The 23980-nt window shown below is 45.9% G+C and overlaps 1 protein-coding gene across 2 annotated transcripts in view; it reads left to right on the forward strand.

Annotated features, from left to right (window-relative positions):
* HASPIN (histone H3 associated protein kinase) overlaps positions 1 to 23980 on the forward strand; it is a 1547868-nt gene that overhangs the window by 855729 nt on the left and 668159 nt on the right. For both annotated transcript variants that reach the window (XM_085639404.1, XM_085639405.1), the window contains exon 9: positions 2752 to 2837. In XM_085639404.1, coding sequence (XP_085495530.1) covers positions 2752 to 2837 — 86 coding nt within the window. The remainder of the gene's footprint in view (positions 1 to 2751; positions 2838 to 23980) is intronic.

Below are 23980 nucleotides of genomic sequence, written 5' to 3' on the forward strand. Positions count from 1 at the left end.
ACAAATGTACACAATATTTTAATTAGTTCTCAGTTTTTAAAAAGAAGTAATCTTTATTTTTAATGAGAAGAGTGGAGGTTTTCTAACTTTGGGTTTTAATTGTAAAATGCATGCTCTTTTTGTTAGTGCTTCAGTTGAGGCTACCCTAGGTCCATACTGCTTGCTGTACTTGGCTGCTCCAACAAATCAAGCTAAGGGTACGAACGTAACTTTTAGCCTCCATTTTCAAATTCCTATAAATTTACAGAATATTTTGAAATGTAACATTTGAAATTTTGTTTATTCGCTTATATACACTTTATTAAGCTGATAATCATTTAAACCGTTGTGGTCGCCCTGAGTCGGTATCACCAACCACAGTTTAAGAACCGCTGCCCGAGACACAGAACCCATCCTTTGGAGGACACCATTTACCCATTTTCTTTTGAGCGAACAATATTGGAAATTGCATTTCTCACCATTATTGCATCTCAGGCCACTGGGAAAAAGCACCCAGGGGCGCAGATTACCATAAACTCCACAGCAGGATGACTGTTGTAGTGGTTGCTTCAAGTTTAAGGGCTTCTGCTGCCACTCACCCTGTGAGCAGGCATGTATTCCTACCCAGCAGAGCTAAAAAAAATGAATGCCCGGAAACTGCATGTTGCCTATGTCAGTGATTATGCCAAATTAGTCTTCCCTAATTATTCTACTAAGTTACGACTGATGGTCTTTTATTTGCTTGCTAAAGTGGTAGAGGGGAGTAAAACTAGTCAAGGTTCAGACTCCGAATTCCAATTTTGTGGATTTATTATAAGGCCAAAAATAATTGAAAATAAATACACCTCAGTATCAGAGTATATAGATACATGAAAACCTATACAGAGCCAAGCTTACGAATATAGTTCAATCGGCACAAAAGGCATAATATGATAAACTCCAAAATCACTACACAGCCAAGAATAGAGGCTGAGTCGAGTTCTCTTTTCCTTTGGGAGGAAAACAAAACAAAGAAAAATAATCTTTCCCCACACTGCTCCAATCGAGGGTCCTACCTATTTCTCTTATGTAATTTCCCAAAGGTGTCAGCATGTGTTGACTTCCTAAGAAGTACTTGCGTCAAATGGGTTTCGTAGCTTAAGGCTATGGAGCTCGCTCTGAAATGCTCCTCCCCTGAGAATCAGCAGAAGTCTCTAGACTCTGACCGTGCGCATCATATCAAAAACAGACAAAGTTCAGCCCCCAATGAATCGTGTGGTAAACTTCTCTATTGTATCATTTCAGTAACTTTCCAGTAGCTTTAATGAATTCTTCTTCATCTTTCAGTGACCTTGGTTCCCAGACAGGCCAGGCACGAAAAGAGTCCTCCCTTCTCGCCTTCCAGTCTTCTTCAAAGACATTCCGGGTATCTCCTTAAATCTAAGAATAACGAGGCTGGATTCCTGCACCTGCAGTAGGATGAGAACACACTGATTTCAAGTACAAAAGAGATTCATTTAATTAATGTTTTTGAGCGACCAAAGAGAAAAAAAACTATCAACAACTTTACAAATTGGTCCTACGACACAGGCAACTTAAACTAAACATGGATACATTGCACAAATATAATTTCGTCCTGCACATTACATATACAGGAATTATAAATGTTTCTAATACATGTAAAATCCTACTTGAATGTGCACCCTTCATTTCAAATCTGAAGATAACGTTGATTAAATGCATCTTAATGATTGTAAAACACTGCAAACAATGAAAATACATGTGAGTGCATTTAAACCATGAGTATAGTGCACCCATATAATTTAGAGTGCTATAAGCACTCTATCATCAGCAACTGTTGCAGAGAGGATATCTTTTGTTGTCTACATTTGGGAACCATGGCATGAGGAAACATCTCCAGGCCATGCACCCAAATGAATTCTTCTGGATGGGCATGTAAAGGCAGCTGGGGGAGGAGGAAGAATAATTCAGTCTCAAGTCTTTCAACAGCAGATGGAAGAGCAGAAAGACTTCGAATTGCAGTAACTGCTGTAACAAAATTATTTTTGCATGGAGATGAATAAAAATGTATCTCGCAGGCAAGCAATGACCATCTTAAAAAATTTTAGGAAAATTTGATAAGTTATAAAAATGAAATTAAAAAAAGGTGACCAAATAAAAGCTTCCGCAGTGGTGACTCGGCTGCCTGTCGAAGGTTGGTTGCAGGTCTGCGCCACAGAGCAGGCCCTGCGTGTCAATCTATGCTGCGCACAGTCAACGGGCATGCGCAGCAGGGGTGAGCCACCTCCTTACCCTGCTCCAGATGACCAAAGGTTGTGCACATTGGGAGCTGGATGCCCATGGGTGATCAGGTTAGTACCTGGCCAGAAGCCACCTGACTTCCTGTCTGCTCAAATATGTTTTTGTTTTCTGGTTGGAAGCTAAAATCCATTTTGCAAGTACGACCACAGAAGTGTGTGAAACAACTCAGCTCAAACTTTGCTTCTCATTACTGTTAAACCTGCTCAAGTCCCCTCAGTCAGCAGAATCCTATTAGTTGAGTTGGAAAAATTGCTGACATTACTGGAGTAAGTAACAGGTAGTTATTTTGTGTTGGAGAAGCTTTGCTGTTCTTTGTGGTTTGAACCATAATTGTGTGTGTCTGTCTGCACATCTCAGAAATGAACTTCTTTGTTTTCTCTGTTTAGTAATGGTGTTTCCTCATACTCTTCAATTTGTTAAACAGAAGAATCAGAAATGTAGGTTATCTTCAATGCTCTACTTGTTCTTTAGATAATCCCCATCCAAGGCGGCAAGAAGGTGAATGGTGAGGTTCAAAAAAGCTTCGGAGAGATTCTTCCTGAAATCATAATTTCCAAGTAAGTTAGAAGAATTCATCTGCTACTGTAATCGTTCAAGCATACTTCAATATATCAACTTTCGTATCTCAAATGAACAGATATAAATATACTAAATTAACAGACATGAAAAGGAGCATATAGTTATATATTCAATCAATTTTGCTCAATTAGCAGCAGTGCAACAAGTTCCAAACAATATGCTATCATCCAATTTTGAAGATTAAATATCCAATCAAATGCCTCAGGAGACTTGCGCAGGGGTTTCAATCCACTTTATTGAAGTTTATTAATTGTAACAATAGCACCCCAGCCAAAGCGCTTCTTCCTAGCGGACTTTATCAGGGCTGTGAAATTCGACAACACACAACAGCATGTATGCCACATTTGTAAACAGACCTTGTTATTTACAGTAACTAACAAAAATATACCATCCTCCTACTACTCGAGAGTGTGCAACACAAGACTCCATACCTATGTACACTACTTGATTTAAAAAGGATCAATGGAAAACAGTTTCATATATATTTTACCACTATACAAATGCCATTTAATAAATATAATGCCTATTTTGACAGGTTTCTTTAATGAAGGGCCAGTTTTCCAAATGCCCCATATTTAAAAACAAAATGCCTAACTGATCACATTAGGCCACAAAAAGTAGAAAATAAGCATTAAAAATGCAATAGGTCTCGCCTTTCATTAAGTTTAAGCCATTTGCTTTGGTAAACAATACCATTAGCAAAGCAAATGGATTTAACTTAATCAAAGGCGAGACCTGTTGCATTTTCAATGCTTGTAATAGTTACTTCCTTTCACCCTTCCTTACCACCTTCCCTTTCTCCTCCTCACATTTTCCTTTCCTTCTTACTTTCTTTTCACTCTCACGTTCTCTCTCTCTCTTCTTCCTTCCATGTTCCTCGGTGCTCTTTCCCAGCCAGGCCTCTTGCCTTCTCTTGGTTCCACACCCCTCCCTCTGTCATTCTCTCGCTTCTATCCATATTTCGGCGTTATCTGCTGACTTGCAGGTAGCAGACGTAGATACAGATTTTTGGAACACCACCTTCCAGCGCACAGTGGCCAGTGACCCCATTCCCACCCACTGTAGCTGATAACGCGGGGGTTCACGGCGCCACTGTTCAGCACCCCTAATTCCGGCATTCTCTGCAAATCTAGTTCTGGTACCTTCAGTGCCACTACTTCCAGCGTCACAGCACCCCAAAAACAGTACTATTGGTGCCAACATTCAGTACCCAACCTGCCCTTTCTTCCATTTTTCTCAGTGCTCCAGTACCTCAGCATCTCTAGTGGCAGTGCACTCGGTACCCTTGTTCTTAATACCACGGGCACCTGAGTGCTTGTACCCTTGGCACCCCTCGTCACCCCCTCTCACGCCCAGGACGCGCACTTTCTGAGCAACGTTTACCCCTAGTTACTGTCCACTGCTTTTCTTTGTGTTCCCCAATCCCAGGTCATGACCTACTGTACCCCGAACACCCCAGTTCTTGCACGCCCGTCAACCCGGATTGATGTACCCCCGGCTCCCCCCATTTCCTGCTCCTCGGTCACCGCTGGTTTCTGTACCCCTGGGCATCCCTGGTTCCTATCCCCCAGTACCCCTGGCTCCTGTGCCCAATGTTCCTATCACCCAGTACCCCTGGCTCCTGTAACTCGGGTGCCCCAAGCTTCATTTCCCGCAGTGCCCCTGACTCCTTTACCCTGGGCACCCCTGATTCTTATCTCCAGTACCCCTGGCTCCTGTACCCCAGGCACCTCTGGCTCCTGTATCCCGGGCACTCCTAGCTCCTGTACCCTGGGTCCCCCGGGTTCCTCTCTCCCAGTGCCCCTGGTTCCTGTACCCTGGGTGCCCCAAGGTTCCTTTCCCCTAGTATCCCTGCCTCCTGTACCCCGGGCACCCCAAGGTTTCTTTCTCCTAGTACCCCTGGCTCCGGTACCCCAGGTGCCCCATTTTCCTTTTCCCCAGTACCCCTGGCTTCTGTCCCCCGGGGCACCCCGGGCTACTACCTCTCCCAATACCTCAGGCTCCTGTACCCTGGACACCCCTGGTTCCTATCTCCCAGGGCGCCTGGTTCCTGTACCCCATGCACCCCTGGCTACTACCTCTCCCAATACCTCAGGCTCCTGTACCCTGGGCACCCCGGTTCCTATCTCCCAGGCCCCTGGTTCCTGTACCGCCGGCACCCCATTGATCCTGTACCTCACCACCCCTGAGCCCGGTGCGCACTGGGTAGACTGCCACCGTGCACCCAGCCAGGCAGCAGACATGCAGGAATGCGTGTCGGATGAGCAGCTGTGCAGATGCTCCCATCACACCCAGTAAACCCTGCCCTGTGCAGATGCCAGGCAGTGCCCGTCAAACGCAATCCCTGCACTTCCCGATGATTTCACTGCGTCTTGCTCCAAAAAATATGCACAAAATTAAAATTCCCTGAATCCCGCCCTCACTACAGTTTAAAATATGTTTGTGGTTGTGTGCACATAGCCTGCACACTCGTGTAAACTCATTATGTGGGGCATTAAAGCAGAGCTCGGGTAGCTACCAAGCATGAGATGGGTGTGTGTGCAAGCGGTTTATAGCGCCGTCAGGCAGTCATTACACGTTTAATCTCACTAACCTGGCCACAAATAAGTGGCTACGTAAATAGCTATGCTTGTTTACACTGGCCGCACTTGATGTAAATAGGTGGCGTTCACCCAAGTTGACATAACGTTAATATTCCCATTTTCCAAAACGTGTTCCATCTATATTACCTATACGTATTTCTATGTTCTGTTGTATGAACGAGTAGGAATTCACCAAACCATTTAAAGACATTGAATGAAGGCAAGCGCAGATTACCATCCATCCATCCATCCACCCACCTACACATCCATCCATCCACCCACCCACACCATCCATCCATCCACCCACCCACACCATCCATCCATCCACCCAACCAATCCACCCACCCAACCCTCCACTCACCCATCCATCCACCACTCCACTCACCCATCCATCCATCCACCCACCCAACCCACATCCATCATTCATCCATCCATCCATCCATCCATCCATCCACTGAGTCATTTCCTCCGAGGCCCCGAGAGTCCTGGGACAGAGACGTCAGGTGAATGAGGCACCTCCATGGACTTGCCTCGCTCTGAGGTCCACTGTGGGACCTGACCCTGAGAAAGCCTTTAGGGGACACATCTTCCTTAGCCAAGAGGTGCCCCAAAAACCCCAGAGTATAGAGCGGTCTGTGTGAGATATACTCCCATTGACCTCCTTCACCCCGAGATCCCTAAGGGTCCCGGAAGTGGGGCACCCACAGACTTGCCCCGTCCCGAGGAACCCCAAGGTGAGGATACCCACAGACCTGCCCCGCCCGAGAAACCTGGAGGTGAGGACACCCTTAGACCTGCCCCGCCCGAGGAGCCCCGGTGATCCTGTTGTAACATAGGAATAAGTACCTCCCTGACTTGCCTCGCCGTGAGCCCCTGAGAGTCTGGGATCCTCATCTAGGATGGATCTAGGGGCCACACGCGTGCCTGCCTCGCCTTGAGATTCCCTGAAAGTCCTTGGCCCCGGAGAAGTGAGGGAGTAGGCTGCACTCAATGACCTGCCTTGACCTGATGTCCCTGAGAGACCTGGACCCTGCGGTGGTATGTATGAGGGCCCCTTTTTGTCTTGACTCCCCCCGAGAGACCTGGGCCCCGAGGAAGTATGAGAGTAGGGTTCCTTTCTGTCTTGACTCCCCCCTGAGCCCCCCCCACACAGTCCTGGACTCTCTTCATGTGGGGTGTGAGTGGGCTACATGCACCCGTCTTGCTTCTCCCGAGGTAGCTTGTGCCCAGAGGCAGACATGCAGGAGCTACACCTGTGGCTCATACCGAACCTGCTGTAGACCTGACGGGTGTCGTGCACCGTGCCGTTCGAGAAGATCTCCAGGTGGAAGCCGGTCCGGCTGTACAGCTGCCTCCGCCGCAGGATGCCCTTCGGGTGCGCGAAGTCGGTGGGCGACCCCCGCTGCAGCCGGCCCTCGATCTGCCCCAGACGCTCGGCCAAGAAGCCGGGGGAATCTGACAGGGCCACGTTCCCGAGGGGGGCAACAAACCCGTGCAAATCCCAATACAGGTCCCCCATAGTGCCCCCATGAACCCCTCGATGTCAGCCATGGTAGGAAAGCACAAGCGCGCAACAAGTGTAGGCGCGGCACCAGCGCGCAATCCCGGACTCTTTCTACAAAAATCAGTTTTTAACGACGAATTTTCCCTGTAGAGTGGCCTCTGTGCCGGTGCCCGCGTGATCCGTGCAGGGCCGTGGGTCCGTGCATCCGACGTTCTCCCCAGGCTTGTCGTGTCTGGATGTGTGTCTGCCCACCCCATGCCGACTGCACTTTATATACATACACACTCCCCTCAGCACCGACATATCAGAGATTTAAATACAGGCCACACCTCGCTGGCATCCCCCTGGCCCCGGTGCCCCTCTCCGAGTCCATTCACTTGCTTTTGGAGGGGGTGGGGGGAGGGTGAATGCCTCCCTCCTCTTCATCACGAAAAAAGGCAGGGCAAGTTGCATATTACTCGTACTCATAGCACCCCTCGTCAGGTTTCTTCTCATAGGCTGTGCTCACATACACACAGTTAAACACACAGGCAAGGGCACACACACCTCCATACACCCCTCCCCTTCCACGGGCTTGTGTCTGCCAGCTCTGGTGAGCGTTATAATCGGATCCATGCATTAACCTTCTGTTAAAGACCTGCCAGGAAAGGCTTAACACGATCCATGCTGCTGACATTAAATATGTTTTTTTACGCACAGATGCGTGACTTGTGCGCTCACGTAGTTGAACTATTAGGCTGAAACGTTGGACTTTCCTGGTCTTTCCATTACGAGCCCTGTTAAATGCGCTCTTTTACACCTTATTTACACATACGCACACCATCTTCTTCAGTTTTCACCTTAGATGTAATCTGTGGGTGACGCCTTGCACCCCATCAGTCATAACGCTCAGTTAATGCCCTCCAAAAACTTCCCGGCACAGTCCCACTTGGATGCACTCTTTTACACTAGGTTTACACGCGCAAACACAGTTGCACACAATTGTGTGTGTCTCACATCACAGAGGGACACACACAGAGTATGTGCACACAAATATGTGTGCTTGTGTCTACACCTCCGCCCTGTTGCCTCTGTCTATTTAGCGCCTAGCTGAGGTGAAGCTTTGCGCCCGCCGGTCATTAAGCTCAGTTAATACCCTTCAAGAACTTTCAAGCACAGTCCCACTTGGGTCCACTCTTTTACACTATTTTTACACATGCAAACACAGTTACACGTGTCTCACACCACACAGGCGTGCACACAGTGGAGAGTGGGCCCACACAAGTATGTGTGCTTGTGTATACGGACACCCCTGTCCGATTGCCTCTGTCTACTTAGTGCCTAGATGAGTGAAGCCTTGCGCCCGCTGGTCATTGTTAGTAGTTAATGCCTTGCAAGGATGTCCCAGCGCACTTTCGTGGACACCTTTCCTGCTCTACAAAAGAACTCTAAAATGAGAGCCAGTTCTGGTCAGGGATAAAAGCTTCATGTGTACAAAGCGCAAGCAATCTTTTGTAAAAAGATACTCGGTTTTTATTGCTTTATTTTACAAGTTGTGGGAGGAGTGGAAGTGAAAATGAGGTTTGAAGTCTGCGCTGGGCTGTTTTTCCACTTTTTCATGTTGGAAACAGTTGTTTCCCCGATCTTTTTTCTGCCCACTGATACTGGCTGCCGGAGCAAGTGCCTGGAAAGCTTGGGAAGGGAGAAGGAAAAGGGGGGTGTGGGGTAGGGGCGCTGGGGAGGGAGCGAGGGAGGCAGAGGGGTGGGGGAGAACCATACATGTTGCGGAGGGGCAGGCGGTGCCTGCAAAGAGGCATAGAAAGATGCAAACAAATTATTGATGCAGCGAGAGAGAAGCAAAATGTAACGGGAGGGAGTGGGGTGTGGGGCGGGGGGCACGGGAGTGATCTAGGAGAAGCAAAGGATGTCGCAGAGGGAAAGAAAAACAACAAATAGAACAAGCGCTCGCCATCTGTTTTCATTCAGCCGCTTTTGCATCGTACTTTCACATTCACTGAAAGTGCAATGCAAAAATAAACACGGGGCTGAGTGAAAACAGATGTCTGGCCCCCATAAAGATAAGAAATTGCTTTGCGACAGCAGCAAAGCAGGCGACCCAGTCCAGATCGGAAGTGAAAGGACGTCAACAAAAAACCCTCATTTCCAATGGCAGGCCACCGTTTAGCATAAACGGCGACATAAGCCAATGGAAATGAGGGGCGGGGCTTTCAGTCCCTTTATGAAAACCCCTCATCCACAAAATCTCTCGCCTAGCGAGCAGCGCTTTGCGCTGCAATGCCAGGCGATACCTAAAAAAGATATGATGCACTCACTTGGGTTATTAGTAAAATGTTGCACCGAATGCAGAAGAGTCAAATAAGCACCATGTCCAGTAATAGCTCAAGATAATTAGTGGTTGGGTGGTTTAATACCCCCCTGTTCTTGAGTTTCTCTTCATAAATGACACTCCAAGTGTTGTCACTATAAGAGTATTTTTGCATGATGATGTCTTGTGTTCTCAGCTTACAGCAACTTCTTTCACTTTGCATTGGAACTTGAACCTGCTACTTAAATGGCTGTTCTCCTGCACATTGTGCATCACCTTTCCGCATATGTTTAGGCCAATCACCACATCTGCCCAAGTGGTCAATGTTTTTTGAGGACTGTTATGTGCATTTGGAAAGTGTACTAAAACCTGCTTAGTTTTCCTGCGATGACTGTTATGTATATTTTTTTGGCGAGAGCTGGATTATCAATGTTTATTTAGCTCCCCTTGTCCAAAAGCAATGCCGGCTCTGGCAGGAGGCGTAAACCCTGCAGGGACCATGGGGGCATTGGGGTTCCCCTCACGGTCGCCAACTTGAGGGCTGGCCTCGGGGGATGGGGTCCCTGGGGCCAGAAGTGGCCCAGGGAAGGGGGGGGCCATACGGTACCCTCCCGCAAAAAAAAAAGAGGCCAGGCCCCGGGGGATGGGGTCCCAGGGGCTAGAAAATGACACCTCCTCGCAAATATATATATAAAAAATTTAAAAACGAGGCCAGACCACGGGGGATGGGGTCCCCATGGCCAATAGTGGCCCAGGAAATAAAATGCTCCGGCCCTGGGGGATGGGGTCCCCAGGGCCCAAAAATAATTGAGATGGGGGGGGCGCCACACAGCCCCCTTCCAAAATGTTTTTTTTTTTTTAAAAGCCGGCATCTCACCTCAGGCCCTGCCCTCTCCCTGCATCACTCTGCAAACGCGTCCCCTGGCGCGTTCCACGTTGGGGAATTAAGTCCCCTTGAATTCTGAGGGTGCCTGGGGGTCAACTAGCCCACCAGGTACCTCCAGTAAGCGCCACACAGCTGGATTGCAGAGAGGTGGTCTGAGGCCCTACCCCTTTTTACACCACTCTGCAAACTCGCCTCCTGGCGCACTGCTGGTGGGGCGATGAGGTATTCTTGTGTTCTCAGGACACAAGTGGACTTCATCCCCCGAGCAGCAGTGCGCCAGGCGGCGCGTTTGCAGAGTGGTTTTAAAAAGGGGCGTGGCCTCAGACCACTCAGCAATCCAGCTGTATGGGGCTTACTGGAGCTAACAGGAGGGCTAGTTGGCGACCAGGGACCCTCATGAGGAAAGCGAACATCTTCCCCCCAACGAAGAGAGTGCCAGGAGGCGCATTTGCAGAGTGGTGGAGACAGGGGGCTGGCCTCTGTCCACCTCTCAGCAATCCCACTGTGTGGTGCTTACTGGAAGTAAGAGGTAGGCTAGTTGGCCCCTAAGTACCCCCAGCAGTGAAGGGGACTTCAATCCCCATCCAAGAGTGTACCAGGGAGTGCATTTGCAGAGTGATGGGCAAATGGGGCGTGGCCTGTTATGAGAACTTAGCAATCCTGCTGTGTGGTACTTACTGGAGGTAATAGATGGGGTAGTTGGCCCCCAAGGATGTCCTTGGGGGCTAAGTACCCCTCTTGTTACCTCCAGTACGTCCCACAGAGTAGGATTGCTAAGATGTCTTCGGAGGCCATGCCCCCTTCCTCCACCACTCTGCAAACGTGCCTCCTGGCAGACTATGGGATGGGGGATGAAGTCCATTTTACTCCTGTGGGACTTGGGGGGCCAAGAAGCCCTCCTGGTACTTCCTGTAAGTCCTACGCAGCGGAATTCTTGAGCGCTAGTTGGAGGCCCAGCACCCTTTCTCTTCCACTCTTCAAATGCAACTACTAGTTAAAGTAGCATGTTTCTGCACCTCTGACTTACAGGTAGTTTTAATCCCCCTGCCCTATTATATACTAGGGCCTTACAGTGGAGGTCATGCCAATCACAGGGGTACCCCAACCCATAGTGTACCCTAGTGTATGTAGGAGTTGTCACTGTATTCTAAGTGTCTTTTAGCATAGCATTGGCTCTAGGCCTGGTTAGTCAGTCAATTACCACCAGTACCCGTCAGCAAAAAGTTAGGGGCACAGGATGACTTTGCAACACAGCCTCTTTCTGCACCTCTGTTGGTTCTTTCTGCATATCTTTTGCTTCTTTCTGCACCTTTCTTTGTCTTTCTGGACTTCTGTAGCATCTTTCTGCATTTCTCTTACTTCTTTCTGTGCCTTTCTTCTTCTTACTGCACATGTCCTACCTCTGTAGGCATAGTTAGAAATTAGCATTTAAAAAACCTTAGAAATTCACTGGAAAAACCATAGGTGTCAGGCAGGTTATAGTTAGAAATTCGCATTTAAAAAAACCTTTGAAAATCACTGAAAATACCATAGGTTTCAGGGACGTTATGGTTAGTTGGACATTTCACTCGTACAAAACTTGTGAAATTCGGCCGTTACAGTTAGGTCAACTAACTAGAACTTGCGCCCCCGCAATGCACTGCTGATTAACTCACATATTACATGTTACATCATTCATGACATGGTCAGTGACATCTTTCCAGTTGGAGCCACTAAGAAAAACATCCATGTCCCCATTCCTGCATCTAAACCTCAATGGTAATTCCCAATACTCATGCACATAACATTCCTCTAGCGCCTTATATCTGTCTACATGATGGTATTGGAGACAATATTGGAATTAGAAAGTCTTAACCGGTTGGGTGATGTAGCCATGGATTACTACCTTTTTATCCATTGGATCATATTCAGAAAACAGACTAGTACTGTTGATGTAACGCCATGGCATGTAGCCAGAGCGTAATGTATGTAACGTCCAGCTCAGTATTACGATGGACCGTAATTGTGATTGTCCGTGTTGTAAAATAGACATGTCTTGCTGCATTATATCAATTGCACAAGACAAATGTTGCCCAGTGAATAAATGCCCTCTTTGCCTACACCGCACGCCGCAGAACTACTGGGGACTTCAACCCCCAGCAGCCAGAGCTCCAGGAGGCGCTGCAAGTCATCGGTCCGTGCCCGGAGGCGCATAAAGAGTCCCTGGGGCTCCCGCAACTCAGGACGTGCCCGGGCCAAGCCCTGGCCCGTCAGCGGCTGGAAGAGGATGGACTGGGCCCTCTGGCTTTCAACTCGGAACACACTGCTTCTTGTGGGTTATCAGGACGCAGCTTTCCCATCTCATCTCACTATGGTCAAGAACAAGGTACTTTGTATATTTTGTTTTTAAGTGTCATTTTACCACTGACTTTCCTGGTATGCCCGCCACTAAGCCACTCTAAGAATTTATATTAGGGAGAGTGTTTTGCCATGGGCAAAAGGAAAATGACTGCCGGCCAAGGGGGGGGCCCCCAGGAAGTAACACAGTAGCGACCACTGATTCCTTTTTAACCGGAGCAGTGCCTGTAATAACGAAGGAGATCGCTCTGACCGAGAGAAGGCTTTCATTGGAGACAGAGAAATTTGCCCAGGGCTCTGTTGTGGCCAATAATGGAGAGGCGCTGGGGTTGACGGGGGTCATAGCGGGGGACACAGCGGGGATTTCAAACCCTCCTGTATCTGTGTTTACACCCCTGGTGGCCCCTCCTGTTGAGCTGGCAACGCCCATAAGTAACCCGACAACCTAACCGCCAGTGAGTGACTATTTAATCTTGGACTGTCCCCCTACCAAGAGGAAGCGAACTGGCTGTAACAGAGTCACGAGGAAGTCTTCGCTGCCCAAATCTCCATTACCAGCGAGGTTCAACTTTGAACTGCTGTTGGACACTTTTTTCATAAGACTGGAGTCAATGACTAAAGTCCTCTTAGCACCGATAACACTAAAGTTGGAAGGGATTAAGGACAAAACTTAATTCTTTTACTCCCATGTGCAATGACTGTCTTATAAGGCCAAAGCAAGTGGTTGGGGGGTAGCTTGTTTTGTGTCAGATAACACAAACCAAGTTCTTCAGGCGAGATGTCCCCCGCATACGCTTCCCTAGTTGCTGTTTTAATGGGGGTTCCCCCACTCTCACAAGGTCTTAAGGAAACGTCTCTGGACCTTATTCACAAGGCCTCTCATTGTGCAACAATAACGTGGTAAATGGCACAAACATATCCTCTGATATTATTATGGCAAGACGAGTGGGATGGATTGGACATAGGGCAAAAAAATGTAGAGGGGGATTGCGTGATTGTCAATTTCAAGCACCGTGCTCAGACGCTAGTGGGATGCCACTATAGGAATAGCACTACATCTACAATCAGAACTGCTTCCTTATTATTTTTATACCCCTAAGCAGTCCTCAGCCGATTACCAATGGCAGTTGCCCTTTAAACCGGTTAGGCCTGTTCAAATAAGAAATGAGGACACAATTTTACCCATGACCAATCGCTTCCAACCCATGGCCAGTTTACAGGGTCTTGACGAAAACGACTGACTAAAGCCAATAGATGAAAAGACTCAGGGCAACGAATTGCCACTTAAGGTCATTAATAACCCAATCCCACCAGCATCCATGCCTGAACCAATGTTTGATAAATCCCCCTAACACTCTCTCCACACCCGTCATCTCTGGTATCCCCTTTGTGAAGGTACTCTGGTGAAACATAGCTGGTCTTAGGGCATAAAGGCGCAATACATCTTGGGAAAATCTTCTTTTAACACACCATATTATTGCCCTACAAGAAACTTGGGAGCCTAATCACAGTTTTTATTTGGATGGCTTTATTTCATTCTGTAAATATGCAAGCCCTTTGAATATGGGAAGAGCAGGGGGGGGGGGGGGCCTTCTCTTAATGTTTTCACTTAAACTTTCTTGTAAGACCAAAATGATAGAATGTCGATCCCCCCATGTGCTAGCAGTAGAATTGTCATTCAAGAATCTTCCCACCCTGCTAGTTTTAAATTTCTGTAATTATTTTTCCAGAAGCCACAAGTTGGAACACCTTCTAGCTCTAGAGGAACTTCTGGAATACTATGGGGAAGGCAAACATGCTTACCACGATTTGATCATTTTGAGTAATTTTAATATTCACCAGTGTTATCTTAATTGTATTTCAACGTCGGAGCAGGGGGATTCCTCATCATCGATAAATGATTTTGAGCACAAACCGGCAGGCATTTTTTTAGAAGGTCTTCTCAGCCTACAACCTACACTGGTTACAGCAAACAGATATGTCCGCTTCGGTTCCTACCTATGCAGGAAGTGGCAGTCCTAGAATTATTGACTATATCATGCTTTCCGCACGATTAGTTTCGGTCGAAGAGAAGTTGAGCGTCTTTTGGAACTGTCATGGCGATCATAACCCCATCACACTTGAGCGGTTTTATTTTGCTGCTCTAAAAAGGATTGCGACTAGCTGTATCACAAACAAAAATATTAGTACTAAAGATCAAGCACACTGGTTGAAGTGGGAAAGGATCACCCCAGAAAGTTTCTTGGATAATTTTTTTAGACAAATGTGCACTGCTCCAACCTCTGACGACTCTGAAGAAACTAAAAATCATTCTAAGATTTTTCAATTTTGGCAGGACCTATGTTTTGGATTACGCAGAAAGGGTCAAACCTTTCTACGACTTAATTATACGTCATTTTTCAGTGCATCATTGGACACAGGAACATACAGATATTTTATGTTCCATACAAGCCGATATGATAGCTTCTAAACATTTGTACACTCGTGTTAACATAACTAACCTGGTGATCAGCATAGTTGCTGGACCAACCGGATACACCTACATCACTTTCAATGAAGGCGATACAGTACCTATTGCATGCAAATCGCCTTTGTACACAAACGCTGAAATGTGTTTTGTATCCACTCAAAAAATACTTACAGCGTTACAGACAGCTGTAGTGAGGGAGAGAGCACTAGCGCAGGAGAAACATAATTATCTTGACACTGGTGCCGAACTTAAAAGCAGTTATAAAAGCAAGCATTCCAAATGCTAAAGTATTACATCCATGATGGATTCAATGTGCTAACTCTCACACTGCAACAAATGTAGATTACTAATTTGACTCTACATTACAAACACAAGCATTCTTGCAGTACAAACAACAATATCCTCTGCCGAATGAAATTAAGCCTCTAGATGAATATGAATGTGTCATAGTTCTGCCCAGCCTGCTATAAGAGCTAAACAGCAATATTCAGTGGCATGCGCAATTGTAAAAGGGCGCATGCATTACGTAAACGTCCGTCCTGGAAAAACACACACCCAGTCTCTAGGGGACTGTACAGCGCAGCTGGTGGAACTAAAAGCCTCAATACTGCCAGTACAAAATACAGATCCTGAATTTCCCACACTAATTCCCCACACAGTAATATTTTACTGTGCCCAGTCCAATAACTAATATGTACACTATTGGTGCCTGAATAGATTTAGAGATTGTAAAGGTTGCACAGTAAAGCACAAGATGCTTTGGGAACAGGTGGCAAAGCTGAAAGAAGGCCTGACACAGGCTCATGTTATTCATACATTGAGTCGTCAACGTGTTGGCATAAAGGGAATTCAATGGTGGATGAAGCCGCCAAAGCAAAAGTTTGTGCTGCTACTGCCAATGATGCACTAACTCGCTGAAGTACAAGGATAAACGGAACAACTATGGTGGCAGTTAATGCCAAGCACAACGGAATAGCCCTGAAAAAAGGCTTTCAACATAAGCACTCCTACAAGTTAGAAGCACAAAACATTCTGTACACTCAGATTCCATGAGTGGGGAATAGAGTAATACCAAGCATGGATCGCAGATTAGGACTGATACTAGCTGTACATGAGTGTCTGGGTTCTGCTCATGCAGCAATTACTGCTACAGTTTCTTTACTGAAGTACCGCTATTGGTGGCCAGGTCTATCAAAACAGACCAAGGACTTTGTCCTTAAGTGTGACAACTGCCAGCAGATGAAAGGCTCCACTGTGGCACGTCCAGCACAGACACCTCTATTGATTTCAGACAAGCCTTTGGCTTGGGTGTTTGTGGATCACTGCGGCCCCTTACAATCATATGGGGCTTACAAGTACATCTTGGTGTCAGTGGAATCATGTTCCAGATTTCTGTGGGTTTGGCCACAGCGCTAGGCTGACACTCGAACTGTAATAAAGGATTTGCGAGTCTTCATGGGGACATAGGCAACTGGCACACTACATTCCGACCAACGTCTGACGTTTAGATTTTGGGCTTACAAAGAATCAATGGGAAGTTTAGGTGTGGCCTTGCGGTACTCCTCCCCCTACCATCCCAAGGGAAATTCGGTGGTTGAGAGGAAAAACTGTGACTTAAAGCAGTTCTTAGCAGCAAGGGTATTAGGCTTGGGTGGCAGTTGGGTCAATCACCTATATGGGGTCCAGAGGACACTTAACATGCCAAGAAAATCCCTAGGGGGTCATACACCTTATAAACTCCTGTTTGGTGTGAGAATGTGGGTATCAGACCTCAATAGTGTCAGCACAGTGGCAGCTGAAACACCATTTGACATGGATGTTTAACAGGACCTCAATCAATTCCGGGCTTTACAAAGCAACGTCCAAGTAAAACACACCGTCACTGGGTAAGTGAAGGTAGTTCCGGTGTGATCTGCCTGGATCCCGAAGATTGGTGCCTGGTCAGAGAAAAAATAGCGGACAAAAAAGAATTTGGGCCTCTACCTGTCCTGGATGTTAAAGGTACCAGAACTGTACTACTTTCGCCCCTTGCTGGTCGCAGAGACAAGTGGTTGGTCTCTATTGATCTGAACAAACCACACAATGTGTCCGATTCTCAACATTAGGTCGCGTGGGTTACTAAGTTGCCGCCACACTCCTCTCGCTACTGTACAGGAAGTTCAGATGGAAGCTTTAATAATGACAGAAGATTCCACTCTCGAAGGAGAAGCAGTAAACAACAATGAAATGATACTTCTCCCTGTTGAAACTACAACTGTACAATCAACAAGTACAGAAATGTCACTTCTAAAAATTGACGTCTATGTAAACATGCCACAGATCGAGTAATCTCCCCGTACTACAAAACCTGCTGAGCTGCCAAAGATAGACCGGATGACGTCTGGCTACTTCTGCATTAGGATGACTTCTCATCGGATTCAAGTGAACTTGAACCACCAACACCACCTCTCCCTTTCAAGCTACGTGCAAATGCTGTCTATCTTTGGCTGAAAAATACATACTTTATTGTTCCCTGGATACATCTCTGGATAACAATTGGATTACTTTTCCTGGCTGTCTGGTTTGGTTCAGGGACCGTCTTTTTCCTTCTTCTGAATGGACATTATCTCCCAGAACACTCCGCGGTACATCTTGTGAACTTGGTTCTTAAACCACATGCATCATCACACCGTGAATTAAGGGATCTGTCCCTGGTAAACATTACAGTAGCTCTTGTTCCTGAAGGAATTGTATGGGACAGGGTATTGTATGATGTGTATGGGCCTACTGAACTATTGCAAATTCCTTATCTGTTTAAAATTTCCTTAAATTACATCATCACCTCTAGTACTTTCTCTGATGATTGGGACATTGGAACTGCATTATTTGCTTGTAGATCAAGAGCAATCAGCTGCATTTTCTAATGAAGAATTGTATGATGACACATCCAATTATGTAGTCATGTTCTGTTATCAACATTATGGTCACCATTTTTTCCACAAAGCTAGTGTCCTGCACGCTGTTTATAATTACACACAATGGGAACACTGCACAACTCCGCCGAGAGGTAGTTCAAAGACATTTGCACAAACGTTTGTTTATTTTTCAGGTTCTGATGCATCAGACCCAGCCTCGTATTATTATAGTCTTGCATCTACACCTGTAAAGAAAATATGCTCACAAACATCAAGCTGTATACTCTGCTTCCTTTATATCCCAACTGTCTATACAGGGTTTTGACTTTATGAAAGACACTATAGACAACAAAATCTGTCTGGGGAACTAAAGTTTGGCACGTTCAGGGAATTCCGGCTTTGTTTAGAGCAAGCCTCATACAACATCAAATGATTTTCCTCAATTAAACAGTACAGCAAACATCCTGTCGTGGCATAGCAAAAATGAAGGATTCGAACGCACCACGTATTCCAAAATTCTCACGCTTCGAGAATTAGCAGCACTTTATACAGTTCAGTGAGGACACTGTAGACACCATGATATGTAATGGTTCCTTCAATTCATCAGACCACAATTGGAAGGGATGGTTGGTTTGGCCGACAGACACAACTAAATGTCAGTCTAGATTCTGGGGTAACACTGAAGGGTTCAAGATCAATAGGCCTGATCACCGATATGTACAAACTGAACTCTCGGAGTGGTGACGTCAGATTGTGTTGGGAAGTTGTACCTAGATTGGCTAAAGACCTCAACACTTTTCCAGGTAAAGCAACACTGGTCCCTTCTTTCTGATGACATGGATCTCAGGGATTTTTTATTAGGTCCACGGAACACACATCACAAGCGCCTTTTGAACGGAATATACAATGAGCTGTGGAAGATTTCTCAACTGGAAGCTACTGAGACATTGCGCAAGATCGACAGGGTTAACTTAGAAAAGGCTTTGGCTGCGGTTCACAACGCTATGACCACTTTATCATCCAGCATTTATTCAAGTCAAAAGGTACTTTATTCAGCAACTAAAAGCCATAAAAGCAGACATTTTAAAAAGAATACATTTTGGCAGGGTACATTCAATTAATAAAACCAGAACACAAAAGATAAAATATGAGCAGCTTTTTGAGTCAATAAAAGCGGCCAATGTTCAGGTTTTAGACTTACAGGAGGTACATTATATAAAGTGCAACAGTGCTAAAGATAAAACCAGATACTGTGGGTAATATAACCTAAAGTGCACATGCTAACACGATGAGAACCCTGAGCACGAAACAGGAGAAACAGGCTAGCTACTGCAAAGACAGCTTTTTCCTATGTCTGATAGCCCGTGTGAAGAAACTTGCAACCCCAAAGCAGACCATAGGAAAAGATAGCATTTGAGGGTATAATTGTACAGGGCTGACTTGGGTAAATTAGCTATCTCTGAGCAACGGGAGTATAAACTTTCTGCGCAATAGATTATAATGATCACAGAAAAAGATGAAGTGTAGGGTGTCTTGGTCTGAGAAGTTGTCACATGGGCAGGGTTTTAAAGTGCCAGGTTTCGTAAATCCTTGGGGAAACGCCAATAGCCATGGGACCAAATGCAGACGGAATCTAGTCAACACAAAACGAATGTGCGTATTGCTAACGAGGAGTAGATACGGTTGAACCTGTTGGCTCAAGGTCAGTGTGACAAACCTAACAGTGGGCTTTGCTAGCTCTTTCTCTTCCCTGGTCCCCTGCCGTTTGTCCAGGAACAGCTGTTTGATGTTTCTAACTGCTACTTTGCCCAGCGACTTAGGGCTCTGATACATATCGGGGCAGCCGAGCCATTTTGTCTGTTCCATTACATATTTTAGCCTGGGAATGTGTAGACCCCCACTCCAGCGCTGTACAATCCATAATTATAAATTCATTTAAGTTAGTGATTGGACAGGCCCAGATTCTCAGCCAACGCAGAAGAGGAGCTACCGCTATCAGATCCAAGATGTTCCCCACCCCCAGTTCTTTGTGTAAAATATATGCCGGGGTAGCGGGCGGGGCTACAAGGAGCTTACGCTTAAATTTGTTCTCAGCACCCTGAATGTCCTTCACATCCTTGTAACCCCAGACATCACAGCCATATGTTGCCATGGGGATACATTCTTCTTAGTAGATCTTCAGCAGGGCAAGAAAAGGTTTTAACCTTAATCTTTTTGCGAAGTTCAGAGTGGCCCACGCCGCTCTGGCTAAAATATTCTTTTTATGAGTTTTTTGCGCACACCAGGACCCTTGTTCATCAAATAGTACCCCTAGATAGGGAAAAGTAGGCACTTGAGTTAGCTTAGCCCCCTTGCAGTAATATTTAGCCTTGGCAGCTTTTCGGGAGCCTATGGGCATAGTGTGTGATTTAGTGAAGTTTGTAGTCCGGTTTAGTGAATCCATAAAAGCTATAAAACCATTTAAAAGTTGTCGAAGGCCCACAGCGGTTCTGGCAAGTAGGACCGCGTCATCTGCATACAGGAGTGCAGGGATCAGCTTGGTACCAGCCCTGGGGATATCTTTACAGCTTGATATTAAAAATCCCCTAGCTTGTTAATATAGATCGTAAACAGCAAGTGGGCCAAGATGCACCAATGTCGAACCCCTCTCTTAACTGCCCAGATGTCCGTCAGACCACCATCCCCATTGTATCTAACCACAGCCGTGGTGTTTTCGTGGGCAGTGTGTAAAAAAGCCACCGACTCTGTCTAAGCCCATATTACGTCAAATCAACCATAATTTAGACCTATTTACACAATCGAAGGCTGATGTTAAATCCATAAAAGCAAAATGTAAAACTCCCTTCATGGCAATTGTGTACTTCCCAATCACTAAAAGCAAGTTAAGACATTGATCCAGCATCCCTTTGCCCTGCCTAAAACCGTACTGTAAGTCAGAAATAACATTAAAATGATCAAGCCACACTGTTAGACGATCCAATATCACTTTGCCAATGATTTTAGCAGCAGAATCTAAAAGCGAGATCAGTCTATAGCATGCAGGATCGTCCCGTGCACCCTTTTTAAAAATGGGGATAAGAACAGCCATTGCCCACGAGGGGGGAACACCACAAGAACAGGCTGTATTAAAAACATGAGCTAATATCTTTGCCCAGACCTTGGGGTCGGCCTTATATAGGTCTGCAGGTACCCCATCTGGACTGGGAGCCTTACCCCAGCATGTCGAGATGATGGCTTTGTGGATCTCATCTATGCTAAAGTGAAGGGGAGTGATAGCTGGGCCACCGATCATTTGTCCCTCAGGTTCTCCTAAATTGGTACCGCTATAGATATTACCAAAATGCTGTACCCAGAGCTCGGCGGGGATAGTACAGTCTGTGTTGGAGTTTGACATATCGGAAAAGAAAGGGCTATTTACCACGGACCAGAATTTGGAGCGATCTGCCAAGACACTTGCTTGCCCGAGGGCCTCCCAAGCCTGCTCTCTAATCAGCTTCTTCCTCACCAGCACTGCAAGCTTATTTGTCTTTCTACTACTCCTGACTACTGCTTTATCCCTTGGATTATGCTTAAGGGTCTGGAAAAGCTCCTCGTGAGCCACAGAACAAGTGCCGTCAAACCACCTCTTGGCCTTTGGGCATCTTAGCCTGCTCACAGTGGTTACATTAGATGCTATCTGCTTAGTTATTTCATCAAAAGCCTCTAGAATGGCTCTATCATGTGTGGTAGGGTCCATACATGAATCAAAATTTTGAAGTAACTCTCTCTGGCTGAAAACTGCCCAGGGCTATTCTTATAACCCTATGGTAATCTACAAAATTGGCGCTAAGAACCTAGCTCTGAGAATGCGGTTAAATATCTGCTCATAGGTGCTAGATTTTGGCAGAAAAATCCAGTTTTGTTTTGTATTTTTTCCGCCAGGGTATTTATTAGTGCGGCACTATGTGCATTTTGTACTGCAAATGTATGTGTGGAAGCGTTTAAATGTTTTTAATCCAAAACTAGTCTATATGAATTATTGGGTTTTATTATAGGAAAAAAGGATTATTCATGGATGAGGCGCAATTCTCTATCACACCCTGGTATTCAAGTTGATGTAGGATCTCCCTGACTTCTTTCTTTGTTTCATGTTTTATTAGGTATTGTCTCTGTGGTTGAGGAATGATTTTTAATGTGATTTCGTGTTGAGGTGACTCATCGCCCCACCTAACATGATTGCAGATAAGTGCAGGAGCTAGCGCTGACGCGCACTCCTGCGTGTATTAATTTTTAACTGATTTTGAGACGAGGTCAGAGAAAGCAGGTAGAATTACATCTTCCCACTTTGGGCACTCCATTACAAACTGAGGTGGCCAATCTTTTTCTGCCAAAAGAGTGCAGTAACCATATGCTTATCCTTATCCTTATCCTTGTTGCAGGTTTTTCCACCGTGATATGCTCACTCAGCGCTACTGCCACCAGATAACCCATCAGGTTCCAGCGAGCTATTGTGACTTCTGTCTAGCATCGTCACTGCTCATTCTTGGTTCAGAAACAGAGTCCCCAGTAGCCTGGACATGTCTAATTTTGATCCCCGCTACCACCTTCTTTTTAAATTGAGGTTTAGTAGTCTTTTGTTTCTCTTCCTGTTTAAGGGTGTAGTCTGAAGTGCCATGTGTCTCTCTTTTCGGCTTGACTCGCTCCTCTGATCTGTGCTCTGACTGTCTGTCTCTCTGCGAACGTTTTTATGAAAACTCCTGAAAGGAACGAGAGGAATGTGTGTATCAATAGCCTGATACCGGTCAGGCTTTCTTATATTGTCATGGTTCCTCAAATTGTATTTTTTCTCAGTGTGTTCCTGTTGAGAAGACCCCTGTGACTGTGTTTTGTTTATTTGTTATCCCATTTCTTCTACCAAGAATCTGGTATCTTTGATAATCTTAGGCAATTCTCGCTCCTTCTATGCAGGAGTTAATTCCATCAGGCATTGGTATATAGCCACTGCTGCTGCCTCCCCTTTTATGTTACTTAAGATAATGACAGATGCTTGGGCTAAATTGCCCATTAGTTTCTTCCCCAGATCTAGGACATGATCTGCCCCGTGCTCATTCTTTATTCGTTTCAGTACATCGGGTATAACTGCTATTGAAGGGGTACCATGAGTTCTGGTATAAACGGCAGTGAAGAGTGTACTTCAAGTGACACAATCTTCTCTCGGAGGAGCCATCCCCATTGGCAAGCAAATTTTAGGACTGTGTTTTTCCTACGGGTCCGGATGGGGAAAAACTGCTTCAAGCTGAGCTGTTTTCTGCGCTATTGGGAACGAGATTTGCTCCCGGCTGGTGGGATTCTTTCCCATAACGCCATTCAGCATTAGGGGTCTTATACCTGTAGTAGCCATTTGAGGTTGTGCAGCCTGAGCAGTTTGGACTGTCGATGTTCTTATCATATATTGTGTGAGATTTCTGTACATTTTTACTAAATCTCTATAAAGGGTACGCATTCCTGCTGCTCGTAAAGGGGCAAGGTCTGGATGCTGTTTATATGAAGCTAAGACCTGCCAGGTCGCTCCTTTCCTGAGCGTACAGAGTCTCACGTTTTCTGTGGTATGGGGTAGGGCGCCTTTAAACCAATTAATATGCTCTTGGTAAGTTAATGGGACTTCTATGTCCATGTATGGGAAATACTCTTCAGGTGGTTGATCTTCAATATAACTGTGAAACAACTATGTGCCTGCTTCTGCAGATGGGAATTTAATCCAAGAGTAGAATACCTCCGTTCTGAATGCCTTGTGTGCCTCAACTACGAAGGTAACATCTCCGTCTGTTACCGGGAGGCCATGTTGTAACTGCCAGTCTGCAATTTTCTGCAATATTTAGAGCAACTAACTGCTCTTCAACGTCCTCAGCTTGTTCAGTCATGATTAAAAAATAAATATTTAATTAAAATAATTATAGTGATATGGTATGCACAATGCGGTAGCTTCTAATCCTCCAAGCTTGAATAACCTACAGCCAATACATAGGTAATGCCTACTCAGCTGAGACACATTTGTTTCCCTTCACCCTTAGGATATCTCCAGTTTTAATGTGAGTAGGGCTCTCTGAGAAAGCACGACTTTACTCAGATTGACCATTAAATAGGAACGCAACCAACTTTGGCAG

The sequence above is a fragment of the Triturus cristatus genome, chromosome 12 (genome assembly GCF_964204655.1).
Source record: "Triturus cristatus chromosome 12, aTriCri1.1, whole genome shotgun sequence".
NCBI lineage: Eukaryota > Metazoa > Chordata > Amphibia > Caudata > Salamandridae > Triturus > Triturus cristatus.